General features: G+C 47.4%; 1 protein-coding gene across 1 annotated transcript in view; it reads left to right on the top strand.

The window, feature by feature from the left end:
• The window catches only part of LOC146202354 (protocadherin Fat 3-like), a 148,120-nt gene that overhangs the window by 84,424 nt on the left and 45,085 nt on the right, over positions 1-18,611 (top strand). Inside the window, exons 12-16 of the mRNA XM_084588125.1 lie at positions 1,914-2,125; positions 14,609-14,738; positions 15,501-15,586; positions 15,967-16,051; positions 17,262-17,390. Coding sequence (XP_084444251.1) covers positions 1,914-2,125; positions 14,609-14,738; positions 15,501-15,586; positions 15,967-16,051; positions 17,262-17,390 — 642 coding nt within the window. The remainder of the gene's footprint in view (positions 1-1,913; positions 2,126-14,608; positions 14,739-15,500; positions 15,587-15,966; positions 16,052-17,261; positions 17,391-18,611) is intronic.

Raw genomic sequence — 18,611 nt, 5'->3', positions numbered from 1 at the left:
GGAGGGATGGAGGCGCAGTGAGAGGAGCAAGCGGATAAATATAGACCGCGAAGGAGGCAGACAGGGTGCATGATGGAAGAAGCAGAAAAGCACAGAACAAGTGCGACCGGCCTATAACACAATAGGGCGAGCCGTGTGTCCATTCTCTAAGCTACCGCGGCAGAGAGCTCGAGGTGCTCTATTGTATTAGCGGCCGATCTCAGCTGCCTCGGCGCGATCCGCTTCGTTTGTTTCCATCGCAGAAAAGAGCATGCGTAATCTCGGGATAGCGGCATGCGCGCGAATCGTCGCTGGCTCTGCGCAAACAGATAGTGCGCCACCGGCCCCGTATTATGGCCCACCGCGTGCGTGGTGCTCATATTCCGCGATGCGGGCAATCAAAACGGGGGCACGCGTGCGGGCATCTCGCGCGAGACTTTGTCGGGAGTATTGAATGGCCTCGATCCATCACAGCCCGATCGCCAGGGCTGCTGCTGCCTCGGTCATTTCCCCGCCTCCTGCCCGCCCTCGGGCCTTTTTCGCCGTCGCGAAATCGGGGGTGTTTAGACGGGGCTACACAAAAGGGGCGATCGTCCTGCGGGGACGGATTTGCTGTACCTCATTTATGCCCTTCTCAAAGGCCGTCCTTTCAAGGAGAGTGCAGAGAGAGGAGGGAGCGCTCGGATGCATGTATGAAAAGGATGTAGATATAAATAAAAAGAGAACATGAACATCCTACGCTCCTGGTGCGCAAAGTGTCACCGGCGGATGATCTTGAGGAAACAAGCACGAAGTCTCTGTCGAGTATTATGTCCTCGTCACACGGTCCCGATAAGTGGCGCCTGTGGAAAGACGGGTTCAGCGAACTGACGGTGCATTCCTTGCGAGGAACTTTGCGAACACATCGGTGTTCTCTAGACGGCATAGTATGCACTTATCTGCAGTCTAGTTTTGCTTTCTGGGACAGCCTTTAACTGAGGTGCAACTGCGGAATATTGTGAGATACTTTCATGCACATGCGTTTCATGCATATGCGTTTCATGCATATGCGTTTCATGCATATGCGTTTCATGCATATGCGTTTCATGCATATGCGTTCGAAGAGAGTCAGACGTGAAGAAAAGGGCTTTCTTCCGAGGAGGACCGGTCCCGCGACCGAAACGTCAAATACGTTCTCCCTTTCTTCACCACGTCTGACTTTCCTCGAACGTGTTCTGAATGAAGCTCGATCATTTTGTATATATATACATATATGCGACTGCTGACGAATTCACGCGTGTGGAGCGCTGATCCGGCTGACTGAATGCTGTACAAACGGGATATGCAATATTGAACTCTAATGGTGTCGTGAAATCGTTCGCTGTATCGATACTTCTGTGTACAAGAAATGGCCTTACATGACATTCTCTGCAACCTATAAGCAAGCATAGGTTGCACCCTCGCTAATGACGCATTCACTGCAGCGGCGTGCCACCAGCGGTATGCCGCCCGCCCGCTGTGCATCGTTCGTCGCTGAGTGTATACCCTGCTTCGGACGCAGCGTTGGAACTAGCAACTACCTATCATGTCTAATCTTGCTACCAGTACATTATGAATAGCACGACTGCGCAATGAAGTTAAGGTATAGTTGGCTGCTATAAAGCTTTCGGGAGCGACATATCACATGCGAAATTATCCGCTCGGTTTTCTATAGTTTATTTGATTTCACCGCTTTACTGAAGTGTTGAGTGGAAAAGGAGTACAAGAAACCGAAGGCCACCACCAAGACCCTGTTACTTCATTGGTGTTCGCGACTGATGACGCGTTCTCATTGCTGCGGTCTTCAACTGGCAGCATCATATATGCTTGTACAACTGTATTGCATCCATGTTGGAGGCTGCTCTCTGTCTTGATGCTGTCAATCAGTGCTGAATGCCGGCCTTCGCTTCTTCCAGGTGATCGCGGTGGATCCTGACATGGGCGACAATGGTCGCGTGGTGTTTTTCAAGCAGAACGACACGCTAAGTTCCAAAGTTCCGTTCGGCGTGCATCCTTTCAACGGGTCCGTGTACGTTCTCGACCAATTCCGAGATATCACCGTGAAGCCGGACCGGTACACCTTCTTCGTCATCGCCTCCGACGTCGCCAAGAGCGTGCACGAGAGGAGGTGAGACTTCACCCCATTGCGGATTCGCTCGGAATTATCCTTTCTGAAAGCGGTCTCGGTGGCATCTAGGTTTCCTGTATGTGAAGTACACAAAGCCTCGATGACCACCTGCCGTCAAGGTCTGCGTAGGTGTTGTCAGCGAAGGCATGAGCCACGTCATTGCTCGCTGCATTCTTTATTTTGTCTCAAGCGAAATGGATGTCTTACAGCGCATTGCTAATCGAAATACCGCTCAAAGTGGTCGAGTGAAATTGAGCTGAGCCGTGTGTTGATGCTCACTTCACTCGACCGTTAACTTGTTGCCTTTAGACCAAATGAATTCTAAAGTAGGATACAACTCAGGAACAAAGCAGCTACAGTGCACCCCCCCCCCCCTCCTTTCCCCCCAAAGGAGGCCCTGCAGTCATTGGCATCGACCGATTTTTATGACGTTGCGGTCAATCCGCAGTTAATCTCTTCTAAACCTAACATAGCAAGAGCTTTACCACAGATTGAAGGCGATGTCATGGAAATCTAACGACGCCATTGAATGGAGGGTCTCTTTTCAGATGAATTTTTCATTTCGTTTTTGAGTTGTATCCCAAGCTTGCTTCGCCTGCCTACGGATGTCTATAATCCACAAAAACGATGTTGAGATATTTTCACCCGTGCATACAGAGTTCTGCATGAATGGTGAGAAGCGAGAGCTGCTTTACCGATTCACGAAAAGAGCATTTGTTGCGTCGCTTTGCGTTGACAAGTGACAGTGCACTGCACTTCAGTTCCGGATAGAAGCTTTATTAGGAGCTGTTTTCGTTCATTGCGTTAGCTTATATGCGTTTAAGGACAGTCAAGCGAAACCACATGTTATCAGGTGTGCTGTCTTTTCCAAACGTTCTTAGGCTGCAGGGCTTATTTGTTAGCCCTGAAGTGCACCTCACTTGGCTTACCCGGCGCCGAAATTATTTAAGAGCGAGAGCCCTTCTCCTCCTCCCTTCAGACCTTTACGTGCTCCGGCAGGCCCAAATACAGGGACCTTATAACTTTCCGAAATGATGGTAATTTGACACTGCAGCACCTGGATGAACGATACGAACACAAGATTGGCTGAAATGTCCTTAGGGTCCATGTAGGTACTCAGGACGTGTCTATATTGAGCGGTTGAACGATATCGTTGCATACGAATGACTCTTTTCGAGACATTTTCATAACAGCTTTGCGCTTGAAAGTGTATATCGCGTGCTTTTGCACTGTGCATAACTAATCACTTTACAAGATTACATACAGCCTTATGTTGAGGCGACTGCCTATTCCGGTGCATGGTGCTTCTAAAATTCATTCCTCGTACGTGGGACTGTGCATTTTTATTAGCTGTGCGCTGCTTTTTCTTTTTTTTTTCCTTCCAATCAGTCGTGATGCACTACCAGGCCGGAATCAAACTCGAAAACTGCTGCTCGTCATCCTTTGACGTGTGTGTCTCGATGTCGATGAAGTATTGCTTGATTAAGATACATTTCTCTAAACACTTAAAACAGAAACATATATATCTCGGTAGTTGCTGAACGTAAAAAAATAAAGAAGGAAAAAGAAGGCAAATGGTTGCTTCAAGTACAGCTTTCTGAGACGCCACTTCTAATTGTGAGGAATTTTAGGATATTATAAGATACTGCTATGCACATGTTCATGAGAACAGTCCAAGTCTCCCATGGAAACATTCTCTATATTTTTTTACGCTATCACCGAGTAGTTGTAACTTTCATAGGAAACGAGTGCGCCGCGTTTTTGGTAATAATTGTGAGGCAACTACGGAATGTTGTGAGATATCTTTATGAACATATTGACAAGAAATGGTATAAGCCTCTGATATGTAACAAACGTTTTCTTCTGAGCTTTCTCCTGCGTCTAAAACGAGTAATTAAGATTTCCCATAAAAAAAAAAAAATGGGGTGCGCTTCTGCTAATAAATGTACAGAATATACAAGCCTGCCGAGGCAGGATTTGCGAATACACTAATTGATATGGTGTAGTTTTACAATGTGTGAAAAAAAAAAAGTGATTTTCAGAAACGATTTCCCAAATTTTGTTCAGAATTTCTGGCCATGTTCTCTTCTTGGGCAGTGATCGCGTTTCATTTCGACTCGAAGGTACGCCAGGCTAAATAAACATTATCCGTATGCTAATTTAGTTGCTCGTCCCAACGTCCCAATGCTCTCCTTAGAGCGCTGAAGGGCTACGAAGTTTCTACCTGGCTGGCTGAAAGTTTTGGTAAAACGAAATTTCCTCGCTCATGTCGAAACTTGGATATGTGTTGATTGCTAGTGAACAGAATTTGTTGACGATGAGCACCCTGCATGATTTACGCGTTTCTTAATCCGTTTTTGTTTTCTTCCGGAATTACCTTTTAATGTGCAATATAAACAAGAGGTCTAGAATATGTTGGCAGAAGCTTGGTACCTCAGCCAATTGATGGCAGTGCATATATTAGTTTCAAGTTAACGTTTACATGAGAAGCCACACCGACGCAAATATGAAACTCAAATGGTTGGCTCAGAATTCAGAGGTGTTCAGAATTAGAAGGAATGCGCATCTAGCAACAAGAAAACGCTCATTTGGTAACGCACGAGTGAACAAAAAACAACATACAGCCGAGGAGAAAAGTAAACGGGGCGTGTTGTTGCCTTCTAACATTTTTCACTTGACGTGATTGAAATTGGCAGGTGTGCACTCTGTTTAAGTAGGCCGGTGTATGTAGGCGCTAGTGAGTTTTCTCATCGACAAATATTTCTTTATGTCCAATAGGAAAAACCTAGTTGTGATTGGAATGGAATAACGGGCTACGTTTACTAATGTCGGTACCTGCACTGGTCTGAACCGTTCTTGTATTTAACCACGCGCTCACTTAACAATTTGGCTCTTAAATTATGAAATCATGCGCTAATGCGTATTCATATATTAAGCTGAATTTTTTAGCGCCGCTTTTGTCGGATAAATCGGCATGTCGCGGTTGTGCGGCTCAGAACACTCGGTCTGTGTCGTGCAAAAAGCGCGAATTATAAAAACCACTTCGGAAGGCTATATTCGCGAAAAACGCCGTACGAATTGTTGCTAGTATTAGAGATGCCACATTGCTTCTGCAGGGGCGGAAATCATTGGCCATTGCTATTCACTCGCTCGGCTCATGCCAAAGTGGCAATGTAATGCTTTCGGAGGGTTTTGATTTTGTTCGGTAAATGTATTCATTTGCAGAGTTTAGCAGTCTAAAATCAGGCACTCATTAGACATTTTAGCTGTTCTCCTTATCTTCATTCTTAAATCCAACGATTGAGTTGTGACTGCAACCTCCCGTTGTCAAAATACACACGGCAGCGTTGGCAATTTTTAATACGCGTTATCTGTCAGGGTAAAACGCTGTGCTTCAAAAATAAATTTTGTGAACAAGAACTAAGTGGCGAAAAATATACTCTGGAGTGTCGATGGGAGCGCGATAAAGAACGCGTGTTTAGAGCGTCCGCTCGCTTAAGTCTTGAAATGTGCAGCGAACGGAATGAATGTGCTGGTAATCACTACCGGCAATGATTTGCGCAAAATGAGAAAAAAAGACAAGACGTTCAAAACTGGCTATTACTCTTGCGTGCCCACCCCTTCCTACTGTATACAGTGGCGTCAGGCATGCTAATTTGAAAGCGTTGCCAGTTTGTAACATATTGACGCCTAAACGTGAGGAGAAGCTTCATACGTAAATGAGGATGAGGCGTGCACTTAGATATGCGCTGCTCATTCGCGGCGCGCAGCGCTTATCAGGTGGAGCTGTGCTACGGACGCAGGAAAAGTTCTACATTTCCATGAAGCCATAGTAGACTCGTATGTAAAGTCGTTTCTGTATTCCGCACAGGTATTTATTTGGGCAGCGTGGTAGACAAAGCATGTTCTGCATGCAGACCCAATTCGGGCATTAACTTTTTTTTTTTTTTTTTTATTGCTCGCAATTCTGTTTCGGTGTTCTTGAAGACACCATTCGATGGGATTTCTCGGCTCCAAATTGCTGTTCTGTGTAAACGAATGTATTTCTAGATTAACCTGTCCACTATATATAAACATCCTCGGTATACACACTGCAACCCTACGAGTCTTTTTGCGGTCCAGCAGTCGCATGGTGCGCGAAATGGCAAACCGTATGGTCCGCCATTCTGACCACGCAGTGAACGATAGATTGCAAAACCACAAGACAGATGAAGCGAAGAGAAAAATATAACAATGCATTTCTCAAGCTCTATGCGCAGTTTAGTAAGGAAACCAGAGCTACAATCTTGAGAGCCTGTAACCCCCTTCGCGCCCGCTTGCTCCTTCCCGTCGCTGTATCCAGTGTGTTCCCCTCTGTCTCGCTCAGCAATCAGCCCGCGTCAGCAGCGCCCATGGCCAAACACCGCCGGATATTGGTATGTCTTGAAAGGTCGTGCGCTCATGTACCTCACTTCCCTCACAGCTCACTTGCGCAAACAGAGCTACACTGAGACTGCACGCAAAGAGAGCCTAGGGGCACAAGGGTAAGGATATGGGTACGGGCAAGAGCAGGCTTGAGCCGCAGAGACCGTCTGGGCAGCTCGTGCAGCTGCCACTGGGCCATCATTGTGGAGGAAAGGGGGAGAGAGATCCGGGGAGACGGTTTATGCTGCTGCGCTACCATCCGCGGTTGTCCGGCCGAAATCGAGCTGGCGCAATCGGACAAATGCCGCCGCAACCGTCAGTCGTTGGTCGCCACGGCAGCGTTCGCGAGTACGTCGTGCAGTGCAGCCGCCGCTGGCCGCTGGGTGTGCGTGTGTGGGCGCGAGTGCGCTGGGAGGGTCGCTAGCAATCATAGGATGAAGCAGAGTACAGTCGGCGCACGGGAGCAAAGAGAAACACAGAATCAGCGGCGGCACCGAAAACAAGGAACGCGGCCGGAACAATATCGCCCGGATTGGTTTGATGGCCGCACGCATGCGCCCCACTATTTACCCTCCGTCTGCCTTCTCTCGGGCCGCCCCTGATACTCCTGGCGCGCAGTAGCAGCAGCGGCAGCTGCCGCTGGGCGCGCGCAAGAAAGCAGAGTCGATTGGACGATCTGCCTGCGGCCGCGCCTTCCTATTGCATTCCGCGCGTTCCGGGAGCGTCGTCACAAACTCGCCGATCGCACCCGGTTGACGCTGTCACTGGCCTCTAGGCGTATATATGCGTAGATACCCGCCCGGGCTTGGCGTACGAAAGTTTCACGCGGGTCCGTGGACAGCGAGAGAAAAGATAGGGCTTAAATTAAAAGGGTAGCTGTTAAGGTAACCCTGGTGGCTTGTAAAAGCGAATGAGACGCGCGATCGTGTTTTATGGAGCGTTTCTAGCTTGTCCGTGATTATAGTTCGAAGTGTTTTTATTGGGTTCGCGATAGCAGCCCCATCGTGAAGAAAAGCCGGCGCACGTCGTCAGCCGCAGGGTCACTTCGCCATTGCCGACGGCACGTGACAGGAGGAGAGAGGGAATTACCGCTCTCCACTTCATGGGGAGTGGAGGAAGAGACCGGAGGCGTCTCCCACGGAAACAACTCAAAATTGAAAATAACTAGAAGTCACTCAAAAGGAATAAAACGACTCAAAACGACTCAACAAAAATGAAAATCGCAGACTCACCCAACAAAGAATGTCGAAATGACTCAGCAAAATTGAAAATGACTTAGAATGAGTCAGCAGAATAATAAAGGGTGAAGGCCTAATGCTAACGTATTGCCATCTCATAATGATGATTAGGCGAGGTCGTAATTTTTTTTTCCTTCTCTGTCAGCTTTAGCCGCTTAGCATGTCCTTTCTGCCCAAAAGTAACACATCTGTCGAACTCAAGGGAAGCGTGGAGAAAAATAAAATAAGACTGTTTTACTTTCAACGTACGACTTGCGCAAGCTGTGACCAGGCTGTGACGGACACCACAGTGCATGTCACGAGCCTAATTTTGAGAGCCTCAGTATTGATGTGTCTCTCTTGGAGTTATTGTGTTACCACCCGGCAAGTTGAGAGGCCAATAATGTCTTAACGGATTAGTCATGATGCGCATGTCCCTGCGATGAAGGATACAATAAGAACGGTAGGAATAAAGTCGTGAAATTATACCATTCCGAAAGCCCTTTGAAGTCGAAACTTTCTCTGATCGGTTCAGACTTTCTTCTAGCTCATAAAACAACAAGGGACGGATAACAAGGAGGAACGCTGTGTGGGCCCTTCTCGTTCTCCGTCCCTTGTCGTTTGTCGCGGCACAACGATACTCTTTATATTGATTAGAATCTCTTTACGTGGGGTGACTTTCATCTTTAAGAAACCCTAAAAATGGAATAATGGACTGATAATTTTTGATCAAAACAGAGCAGAACGAGAAAACATGTATATACTGCGGACCGCATGCGTGCAGTGTGCATGCATGGAATAATTTTGCCGTTTTTTTTTTTTTCTAGTTTTGAAAGGGTGCACGACCACATGCTTGCTCTTAAGCGTTCAATTTTCTTAACTATGTTTTTGCAATTCATGCTTCAATATGACCAGCATAGCCATTAAAAAAAAATCTTGTTTGCTTTCATTTCCACTGACAAATCGCTTGTCGTTCGGAATAACGGCAGTGCAGTGTGCGTGTATATAGTTTCGGTTTTCCGCAGTAGAGTTCTTTGAAGTCGGGGCTGTTTGTGTCCTCCTCGCTTGCCATCCCTTGTCTTTTGATGTGCTCACAGCTTGAAAATGAAACTCTATTGAGAGCTGCTTGAAGTGACACGAGACACAGTGGCTTCGAGTCAGCTGGTCATGCTAACAGCTAATCAACGACGGAAGTTTTGTTAACAATTTTAACGCGTTTTGCGCAAGTAACGACGCGCGTGAGGTAAGCTATAGCACAGTTCTTTAGACAGAATTCTCCAATACACAGGGAAAGAGTTGATGATACGCGTTAATAAAGAGAGAGATGTAGAGCTTGAGGCTGGCTATGCCAACGCTCTACCTGGAAACGGCAACTGAGCTGTCGCCTGGCTTCGTCCCAACATAAATTAGCGCCATTGGCACTCGCAGTGCTCTACTGAGACCGTTTCGGTGCATGCCAGAGGCACTGCTTAGACGGCCGACTCGCTCGCATGTGGAATGCGAACAACAGGGATGTTATCCCGGTCCGAGATCAGCAAGGCGTCAGTGTCGGTGTCAGCGCGCTAGATATCGCCATCTACGGCTTGTTTGTGTGCCATCCGAGCAGAGAAAGCATTCCATGATTGAGATGTATAGCGTCGACGACCAGGTATGTCGCTATATTTATTGTTTCGCCTTCTTGTACTGCTGAACTTTCTCACTTCTCCTATTCAGGTCACTCACCGACTTTAGCTCCTTCAGTGCATGTTAGAGTGGAGGGGAGGACGAAACGCATCGCAAGCAAGTCTTCTTTCAGCCAGACGTCGACCGAGGGTAGCGTGTGTATATAATCAGGATAATGTCGGCCGCTAGCTTGCAGTAACCGCTTTCTCTCGGGTCTTATAACCTCACAGGAATGCGGCAAGCCAACGTTAAACACCTTTCTGTTTTCTTTTTGGTGTATGACGAATCGCCGTTCGCGTCGCAAAGAAAAAGGATATTTGTGCGGGAACGCCATTGACCTCGAATCTGAATACACATCGCGGGCGCTGATCGATGACCGGTATGATTGCACAGTTTCGAGTGTACGGCGTAGTGCTGCCGCTACTGCTGCGGAGACGCGTCTTCATTGGTTATCACTGTCATCGCTCATCGCTCGTGTATCGGGATTCATAGACTCGGGAGAGCAGTGAATGTCGTCAGCTCCCCGTGGCCGCTTACCGCCTCACCATTAGGTCGTACCCTATACAAACTGTGCTCTCTCGGCCGGTTGGTTGCGTCAATCAAGAGAGCGGGTTACTAAAGCAGCTGCTTCACTACGCAAGTGTAACGTGGTGAATTTGTGCGAACAATATTAGCCAGCTTAAAAGCGCGGCGAATTCCAAGTGCTGAAATCGGATTAAAGCATTAACATGGAACGCAACGCTTGTCGAAATTCTATTGAGCAACGATTCACTCTCAAATAGTTTAAATGTGTGCTATGTATTGAAGTCACCCTCCTTCGCGGCTACCTGTCGATGCTATGGGCAGTTCAGAGCTTCTATAGACCAACACCGTGTTTCCAAACAAAGTGGCGCCGCAGCCGACTGGAGGTGAAAAGTAGGGTTAGCGCCCATAGGAATACATGGAACCGAAACATTTCAGCGCAGTTTTCTCATTTGACAGGGCACCTATGATGTTATTCGGTGCAGAGTATCCGTGAACACCCTAGAACAGATCGTGAAAGTATGAAATCTCATTACCGATGAGAAGTATTTTTAAAACGCCGCGAAACATATGGGGGTGCGAGTTGGGAGGGCGATCCATAGAAACGCATGTAAACACAGCTTACCGCAACATTTTTCTCGTTTCGCAGAGCACCAGAAATGGTGGCCGGTCGTTAAACGTTAGCCATCGCTTTGAACAAGTGTGTGATAAAGTATGTTGCGTCATTGCGGAGGTCATACTACTTTTAAAACTCCCCGAATAAATCTATGTTTTGGATCCGGAAACCCCCAAAAGGCTCATGTATACCGAACGCGCAGTTTTGTTTACAGTCTGGTATGCTGCCGCATGAGGTAAATTAGCATGATAATACTGTCGCTCAAGTAATACATCCGAAACAGAATTACATTTAAAAAACAGTTGTCAAACGCCATATGACAATGTGGACCGAACGAGAGTCGCGCATTGCAGCACACGGCAGCGTAGTTGGCGATACCCACCGCGGCCGCCTCCAGCTTTGGAGCGTCTGCGACGGCGCCGATGGTGCATATTTGTCTGCAAGTGTGCGCGGCTAGTTAATCGGGCTGTGAAGAGTCCCGTAATTCATTAGACTTGCAGTACTTGCAAGGGAATGTATTGTGCACCGCAGCAATGTCGGACTACGTAAAAAGTTTAACGGAATCGGATGAACAGCGCTGCAATGAAAAGCTGTACATTAACGGCGTTGTGCACCCGGACCCATTTCCTATGCCTGAAACACACTGGAAAGTCCACCGGACTGACGAGGGCACTCTGCCACCACGGGGCAAAGCAAAAAGTGTAGCGTATTTGATTTTTTCTCCGAGTCGCTTCATCGTAGAAGCGACAAGCGTACAAGACCCTAGAGGCATACAATTATTTTGAATCAGGTGGGTGCGCGCAAGGGGTCATCAACGGGCATATATGCTAGTGAAGTATTTTATAGTTTTTCTTTTTCCCCATGGTATCGTTATGGTTCCCATATGTCGCTCTGTGTTTTTTTTTTTTTTGCAGTTTCCTCGCCTTTATTATTTCTTTGTTTCTTTCCGTACGGCACAGATAATGCAGCGCGCGTACGGACGTCGGAATATAAAGCCTCTCAAAATGATTGCTTACGACTTGCTCACCACATGCATGTATCGCGACGCAACTACATATGCGTTCATTTTAATACTTACAGCCTCTACTTAGTCACGATCGATATTTTAAGGAGGTAAAAAAACAGCGCGGCTACTTGGGACAAACAGAGAGGAGAAAAACGGACAAGCGCTTGGCCGTTTTTCTCCTCTCTGTTTGTCCCAAGTAGCCGCACTGTTTTTTGATCTTGCAATGCACCAACTAGCTCAGATTTCCGTTCTTCTTTAAGGAGGTAATGACGTCGTGCCCGTTTTTTTTTTTTGCGTTTTATTCATCCCAATTCACAATGAACCGTGTCTCGATCGACGGCATCACTACTGACCTACGCGGCTCATGCGCGTCGCCAGAACCTGGAAGGTGTATATATATTGTAAGGTAACGCGAAGGTCGGACTTAGGGGATCAGGCTTTATTGCAGACCTGAAGCCTTGGTCGCACACTGCAGCCAAACACACTCCGCGATGACGATGGGTATCTACAGAGGGAGCAGGATGAAGATGAAGCAGCACGTTCAGCCGTGTGGAAGATGAAGCGCCACAGAGTGCTCACAATATGTGTATATTGTAATATGATGTCGGGGCGTGATACAAGAAAAAAAAAATGGCTTGGCCGACTCGCCTCCAAGCCGTGGGGGTTCGTCTGGAAACGCGCCGCACATATTTACTGATAAATATGCTTTACAGAGGCGTCGGACACGAAATGTTGCTGTATATTCATGGTCTTAAATGCACCACCTCTTAACAGACGACCGCTTTCATCGGCACAAAGTCAGCTTCTTTACGAACCGTTCTTTACACACACACACGCACGCACACACACACACACACACACACACACACACACACACACACACACACACACACACACACACGCACACGCACACGCACACGCACACGCACACGCACACGCACACGCACGCACGCACACACACACACACACACACACACACACACACACACACACACACACACACACACACACACACACACACACACACACACACACACACACACACACACACACACACACACACACACACACACACACACACACACACACATATATATATATTGGCCGCTCTACCGCAATGCATAATTCTAACTCAGAATCTATACAACCAGGGGTTTTAAAAAGTAGTCTGCCTCCACAATGACGCAGCATACTTTGTCACACACTTCTTCAAAGCGCTGGCCAACGTTTACCGACCGGTCTACACTTTTGGTGCTCTACGAAACGAGAAAACAATGTTGCGGTAAGATGTGTTTACATGTGTTTTTATGGGATCGCCCTCCCAACTCGCACCCCCATACGTTTCGCAGTATTTTAAGAATATTTCACCTCGGTAACGAGATTTCATACTTTCACGATCTGTTCTATAGGATGTTCATGGTTTCTCTGTGTTAATAACGACATCATATGTGCCCTGTGAAATGAGAAAACTGCGTTGAAATCTTTCGGTTTCATGTATTCCTATGGGTGCTAGTCCCACTGTTCACCCCCAGTCGGCCCAGCCTGGCGACAGAGGCGCCACCGCATCGTGCCTACGTCACAGATCGGTGTTGGTCTATAGGGAAAGCAAGTGGGTGACAAATGAGATGAATATTTAGCGCTTTAACGAGTGCTTTCGTGGCCACTGCAGCCGTCTGATGCTGGCAGCTTTCTATTCTATACAGTTCACCAAACTGTTAACGAATGACGTAGCTCTTTCTTCATTCAATATTTTTTGCTAGCACATGTCCTACTTTTAGTCGTTCCTTCTCACTGCAACGAGTTACGCGGGTGAAATAAACTGCCGCGCGCACTAAGCGGACGCGCTTCAGGAGAAGTGTCCTGAAACTTGTTTTCGCGCGCCAGATTAACCCTCAGGTCGAGCGCATCACAACGTTTGACAGCAGTTTTATTTGCTGCTTTGAGCACTGTCACGTTGGGGCTCATTATAATAGAAAAGACTGGTGTTTTGAAATCTGTGTTTGTTACATCAATTCAAAGCCTTTGAGGACACAGGTGTTCTGGCGAGTTCTTGACGGTGTAGTGTCCGAGAATGAAATTTATTATGCTAGAGTGGTGCAACTTCCAGAGCGAATGGCAACGCTGCGCGTATGCATTTTAACGGAGCGGAGGGGATGTTATATTTAATCCGGTGGTAACAGGCATCACAAAAAGCCAGCTACGATAATTAACCAGTCAATTTCATCTTTTTCGGCTAGACACATCCCAGTCGCTTTGCTTAGGTGCACACAGCGAAGAGAGAGGACAACGCCTCATTCAACTAGTTTTAATGATACCAGTGGTAGTACCCGATGAGTTTGTTTTAATTTCAGCAGACTGTTCCTGATTTTGTCAGTAAGACGTACGATTAAGATCGTCTAAAGGGGTTCGCGATGCGTAATGGCCCTTCTCAGTTTCTATACTTTACCCCCAATGTAAGCTGTCTGGTGTTTTGACATTGTAGCCATGTTCCGCCAGCCCCGTTCGGGCAAGTCATCTATTTCGAGCAGTAAATCCTTCCTCAAAAAGTAATCAGGCGGCTCCACACGGAAGCGTATATATATATATATATATATATATATATATATATATATATATATATTTAACAAAACTTGAAGTTGGGCTAGATGGTGCATTGTAATTTGACTGAAGATAAAGCGCACGGGAAGACGCACACAAGAGAAGAAGACACAGGACACGCGCTATATATATATATATATATATATATATATATATATATATATATATATATATATATATATATATATATATATATCGGCTGAGAGAGGGAGAGGGAAAGAGAGATGTACGGAAGCACGAAGTCGCATTCAAGGTTGACAGGCGCAAAAAGCCGCAGAAGCCGAAGATCGAGAATTGGAGTTTTGACACGCGGCGCACGCCGGCAACAACAACGCCCTGAATCCTTTATCTCCCGAATTCTCCAAAGCCTCCCTTCGCGAGCGGGCCGCGGAAGTGGCACACGATGATTCGGGGCCGCCACGAGAAGGCTGAGAAATTGCGCCTTCTTTGCTCGACAGGACCGCCGTGGCCGTGGTGCACGTGAACGTGACCGACGTGAACAACAACGTTCCCGAGTTTGTGGGCGCGCCGTACGAGGCGCACGTCGGCGAGTCTCTTCCCGCGGGGGCCCTCGTCACTCAGGTGTCGGTAAGTACGACGGCTCCTCTGCCCTCCTCCGCGTGGTCACCCTTTTTCCCCTCCCATCAGCTGCTTTCATTTGCTGCCACCGCTACCGCGGGTAGCGGCGCCTCTTTGCTGCGTCGCGGACGGTACATCCCGTTTCCCTCCTGGTAGCCTCTCATTCGTGTCGATACGCTTGAGCGTTGCCTTAGCCGCGGACGAAGTGGGCGCGAACGGATTGAGCGGATGCTTCTTCTTGTTGTCTTGCCATTCGACAGCGCCTCTAGAAAGACTGAACTATAGAAAGGAAGGAGGGGGGGGGGGGGGGGGGTGACCGAAAACTAATGGGAAGACTCTTCGCTCGTCAGTGGTAGCTTTTTAGAAGTGTCTCAATTAGAAGCTGCATGAGTGTGTTGCCAGGGCGCGCTATTTCTTAGTGATTGCAGAAAGTTTCACTGGCTGCTGCAAATCGCTGTACATTGGGGTTGAGGACGAGTAGACTCATTTTGTTCGAGTCGTGCGCCGCCGTCAAGAAATCCGGGCTCAAGTTAACGCTCCTAAAAACATGCTCAGTCCATAGTAATTACGAATTTTACAGTGGAGCATAGATGTCATTTTTCGAGTCTTTATCTCTTCAAAGAGTGTGTGTAAGTCAAAGCTACTGCTCGACAAGCTCTGTGCCGGGGCACCGCAGTCATGCATACCTGTCAGCTGTCAATACCTGTATACTTTTTTTTTTCTATATCAACACTCCTTATTTTTCTTCTCCGTGTCTCGTTTTGCCTAAAGGCTAAGGACCTGGATGCCAACACGGTGCTTACCTACTCCATCATTGCTGGCAACGACGACGAGACTTTCCACATGAATACTTACTCGTAAGTACCAGCATTCTCAAATACATCCTAACGCCACTGTGAATATGTGTTGATGGGCGTTATCAAGATATAAGAGGAATAAAATGAGTCGGTAAAACCTCACCGTAAATTAGCATACAGCTTTGTCAGAACTCCTTCAGTTCCGAGGGCACACGTCAAGTTCACTTCGATGACTGTACCGCCCATGCCATCTTTGAAATTCACGAGTGCGTTCGCTGAGGCTCTTGGCTGATAATACTGGCTTAGGTTTTCACGTTGTAGTCTCACTAAAATTGAGAGCTTATATACATTGAACTCCCAGTGAACGTTAGTGAATGAATGTTCCGGATTATATAGGTATTTCTGTCTCATCTTGGCTGTCTTTTCTATACCTTTAACAGCGGAATCATCACAACCGGCACCGTCCTGGACTACGAGAAGAAACAGTCGTACGACCTCTTGGTTCAAGTTTCCGATGGCTTCAATGTACGTTATGGACTCTTTTGTTTCTGGATATGTAGCAAGCGTGAAATTCCTAGGCATTCTCTGAGGTATTTTCTCTAGTTTATTTCCAGAAAACACAAACAAGTGGAACATAGAATATGGGGTTAGAAAACTCTGACGGGAAACGTTTGAATACTCTTGATTTTATGTAAAGTTTTAAATATTACGAGGAATTTTCTGACTTGTTAGGGCAAGTGAAACCTGTGGAAGCATTCGTCAAATTGATATCACAACTTTTTTAGGCTGGGATAGAACAGAAAGACACATATATATTCGGCGTGTCTTCAAAAGCTCCCTTTTAATTACAAACAACATTACTATAAAAAACTGCAGGTTAGATTCCGCCTAAATTAGAAGACTCAAAATTTTGTTTTCCATCTTGACGAATGGGGACCAAAGTGCTACTGACGACTGACTTATTATGCATTTGACATAAGCCTAATTTAGTAGAAAATAAAATTTCGTCATATAGTTGGTTTCAGTTAGATATTTTTCACGATTGCTTCAAGTTCTTTTTTTTTTTTTTTTTTAGTGACGTTATAGCCGCATTGGTTAAGCTCTGACATGGCCAAACAAGGCCTGTTCTAAGCTGCCTGCTCATACTGGTCAGAGCTGTATTACTGAACGCCTGGCTACCACCTGCGACTTCACATACGCCAAAAGTTCACGCGCAGCCTTAACGCAGCTGAAAGTCACCGAAGAAGGCTATTTCTCGCGGCTTCCATCAGAACTTGACGCAGCATGCCTCTGTAGGCAGCTGTGGTGTCTGGGCTAGGAAAGTACAGGACAAATAGCCGCCATATCTTTTCTCTGTGAGCTGATAAAATTCTCGCGGGAAGCGCAGACACGCACGAACACATGACTGCTTCTCCACACTCTCACGCACCGTGCCCGCACACACGGGCACAGGCAAGGCACTACCCACTCGCATGTTCTGTTATCCGCGCTACGGCCTCTCGGGCCATTACGATCTCAACGGCCATTCGTGGTGCCCATACGAAAAAGCGGCTGCCTTATGATCCGTTACGTGCACGCGAGGCGCCAGCGGCGGCTCTGGGCCTGCTTCTCGCGCGCAGCCCTTCCTTTCGTCTCAGCATGCGCGTGCTGTGGAGGGCCTGCCGCTCCTTGCGCGGCAGCAGTGGCGGTGTAATGATTTGTATTCCGCGCATCTCTTGCCCGCTGACTTCCGCAGACGGCCGTGTCTCCGCTCACCGTGCACGTCGTGGACATCAACGATCAGCAGCCCGTGTTCACGCACAACTACTACAATTTCTCGGTCGTCGAGGAAATGACCGACAACGTGACGGTGGGAACCATCAGGGTGAGTCCCTCGCTGTGCCTCCCTTCTACCCGCACGTTCATTCGCGGCCCGGAGGCGCTTAGCCCCGGCAGCAGCCACGGGATCCATCGCAGACCAGATGCCTCTCGTTTAGTAGGCCTGCGTGCTGACCCGCGCCGATAGCACCGTATCGAGGTTTCTTTGTTGCTGCTTGCTTGCTTAACCAGTGGCCCCCAAACTTTGCCAAACCCATTTGAGATCCAGAGCACGGTTACGCAGTTGGTCATCTATTTTACTGCTAGTGTGCGGGCATCTGATAAAGGAGAAAACATTAACTACCTGCTCTTCATTACCCTTCCCAACGACTCTGAAATAGCGGATGTATTTTGGGCCATGCGGGGGAATTGGCGAATAGCTTTCTTGCTTCTCTGGTGCGTGTCAGAGCGTTTGCTATCAAATTTTCAAATTCAGGAAATGTGCACGGCCTACAACAGACAGGGTTTTGGATTGACGTGGCCTGGAGCAACCACCGAACGGGGGCAATCAGTTTTGCGTAAACGGCCTCACGCTAGGCTGTATCCTTTGTAGGCCTCGATGATCAGGGTGCCCATCAAATTACTATCAAGTCAGTGACTTGTTTTCGGATTCAGCCTCGAGAAACTTCAGTTACTCCCTGATAACAGCTGCGTTGTTGTCATCAGGGAAAGCTAACAAGAAAGTTGCATGAGGTCATGTGCAGCATGCTAAATTATGGATTGATTCCAAGCAGGCGAAAGTGGTGCAGTGTGCATACTGCTTCGGGATACATGTGCATTATACCTGAATGTTGTCTACCGACGTGTTCTTGAAGACAGAAGCTCGATCTCTTATCAAACACGCACACAATAAGATAGAAGGTAATTTTAACCTGATAGCTGTCATTGCCAGTGGAGGACTGCACTCATTGCGACTCCTCAATGTTTATAGTGAGCTAGAGTGAACGCAGTGCTCATATCCATTCAGTATTCATGTATACCATTGAGGTGCGTTCCATGCTTAAAACACAATAAAACACTCTTATGGTACTTCCAACGCAGCACTATTTATCCCTTTAACCCAGTACAAAGGGCCGGGAAAGCAGGCGGAAGGAACGTCCGCCGGAACATTGGATTCAGTATTAATGGTTGTGCCCGCTAGCTTAGGAAGTGTGCGCCAGGAGCTCATAGGCGCTGATGAGATCCTCAGACCATAATGGCTTCGATGCATGGTTTATAGGGCAGCCAA

Source organism: Amblyomma maculatum, chromosome 1, assembly GCF_055883805.1.
Source record: "Amblyomma maculatum isolate TAMU_Amacu chromosome 1, ASM5588380v1, whole genome shotgun sequence".
NCBI classification, from domain to species: Eukaryota; Metazoa; Arthropoda; class Arachnida; order Ixodida; family Ixodidae; genus Amblyomma; species Amblyomma maculatum.
The sequence above is the reverse complement of the archived record's forward strand: the minus strand, read 5'-3'. Positions and strand labels throughout refer to the sequence as shown.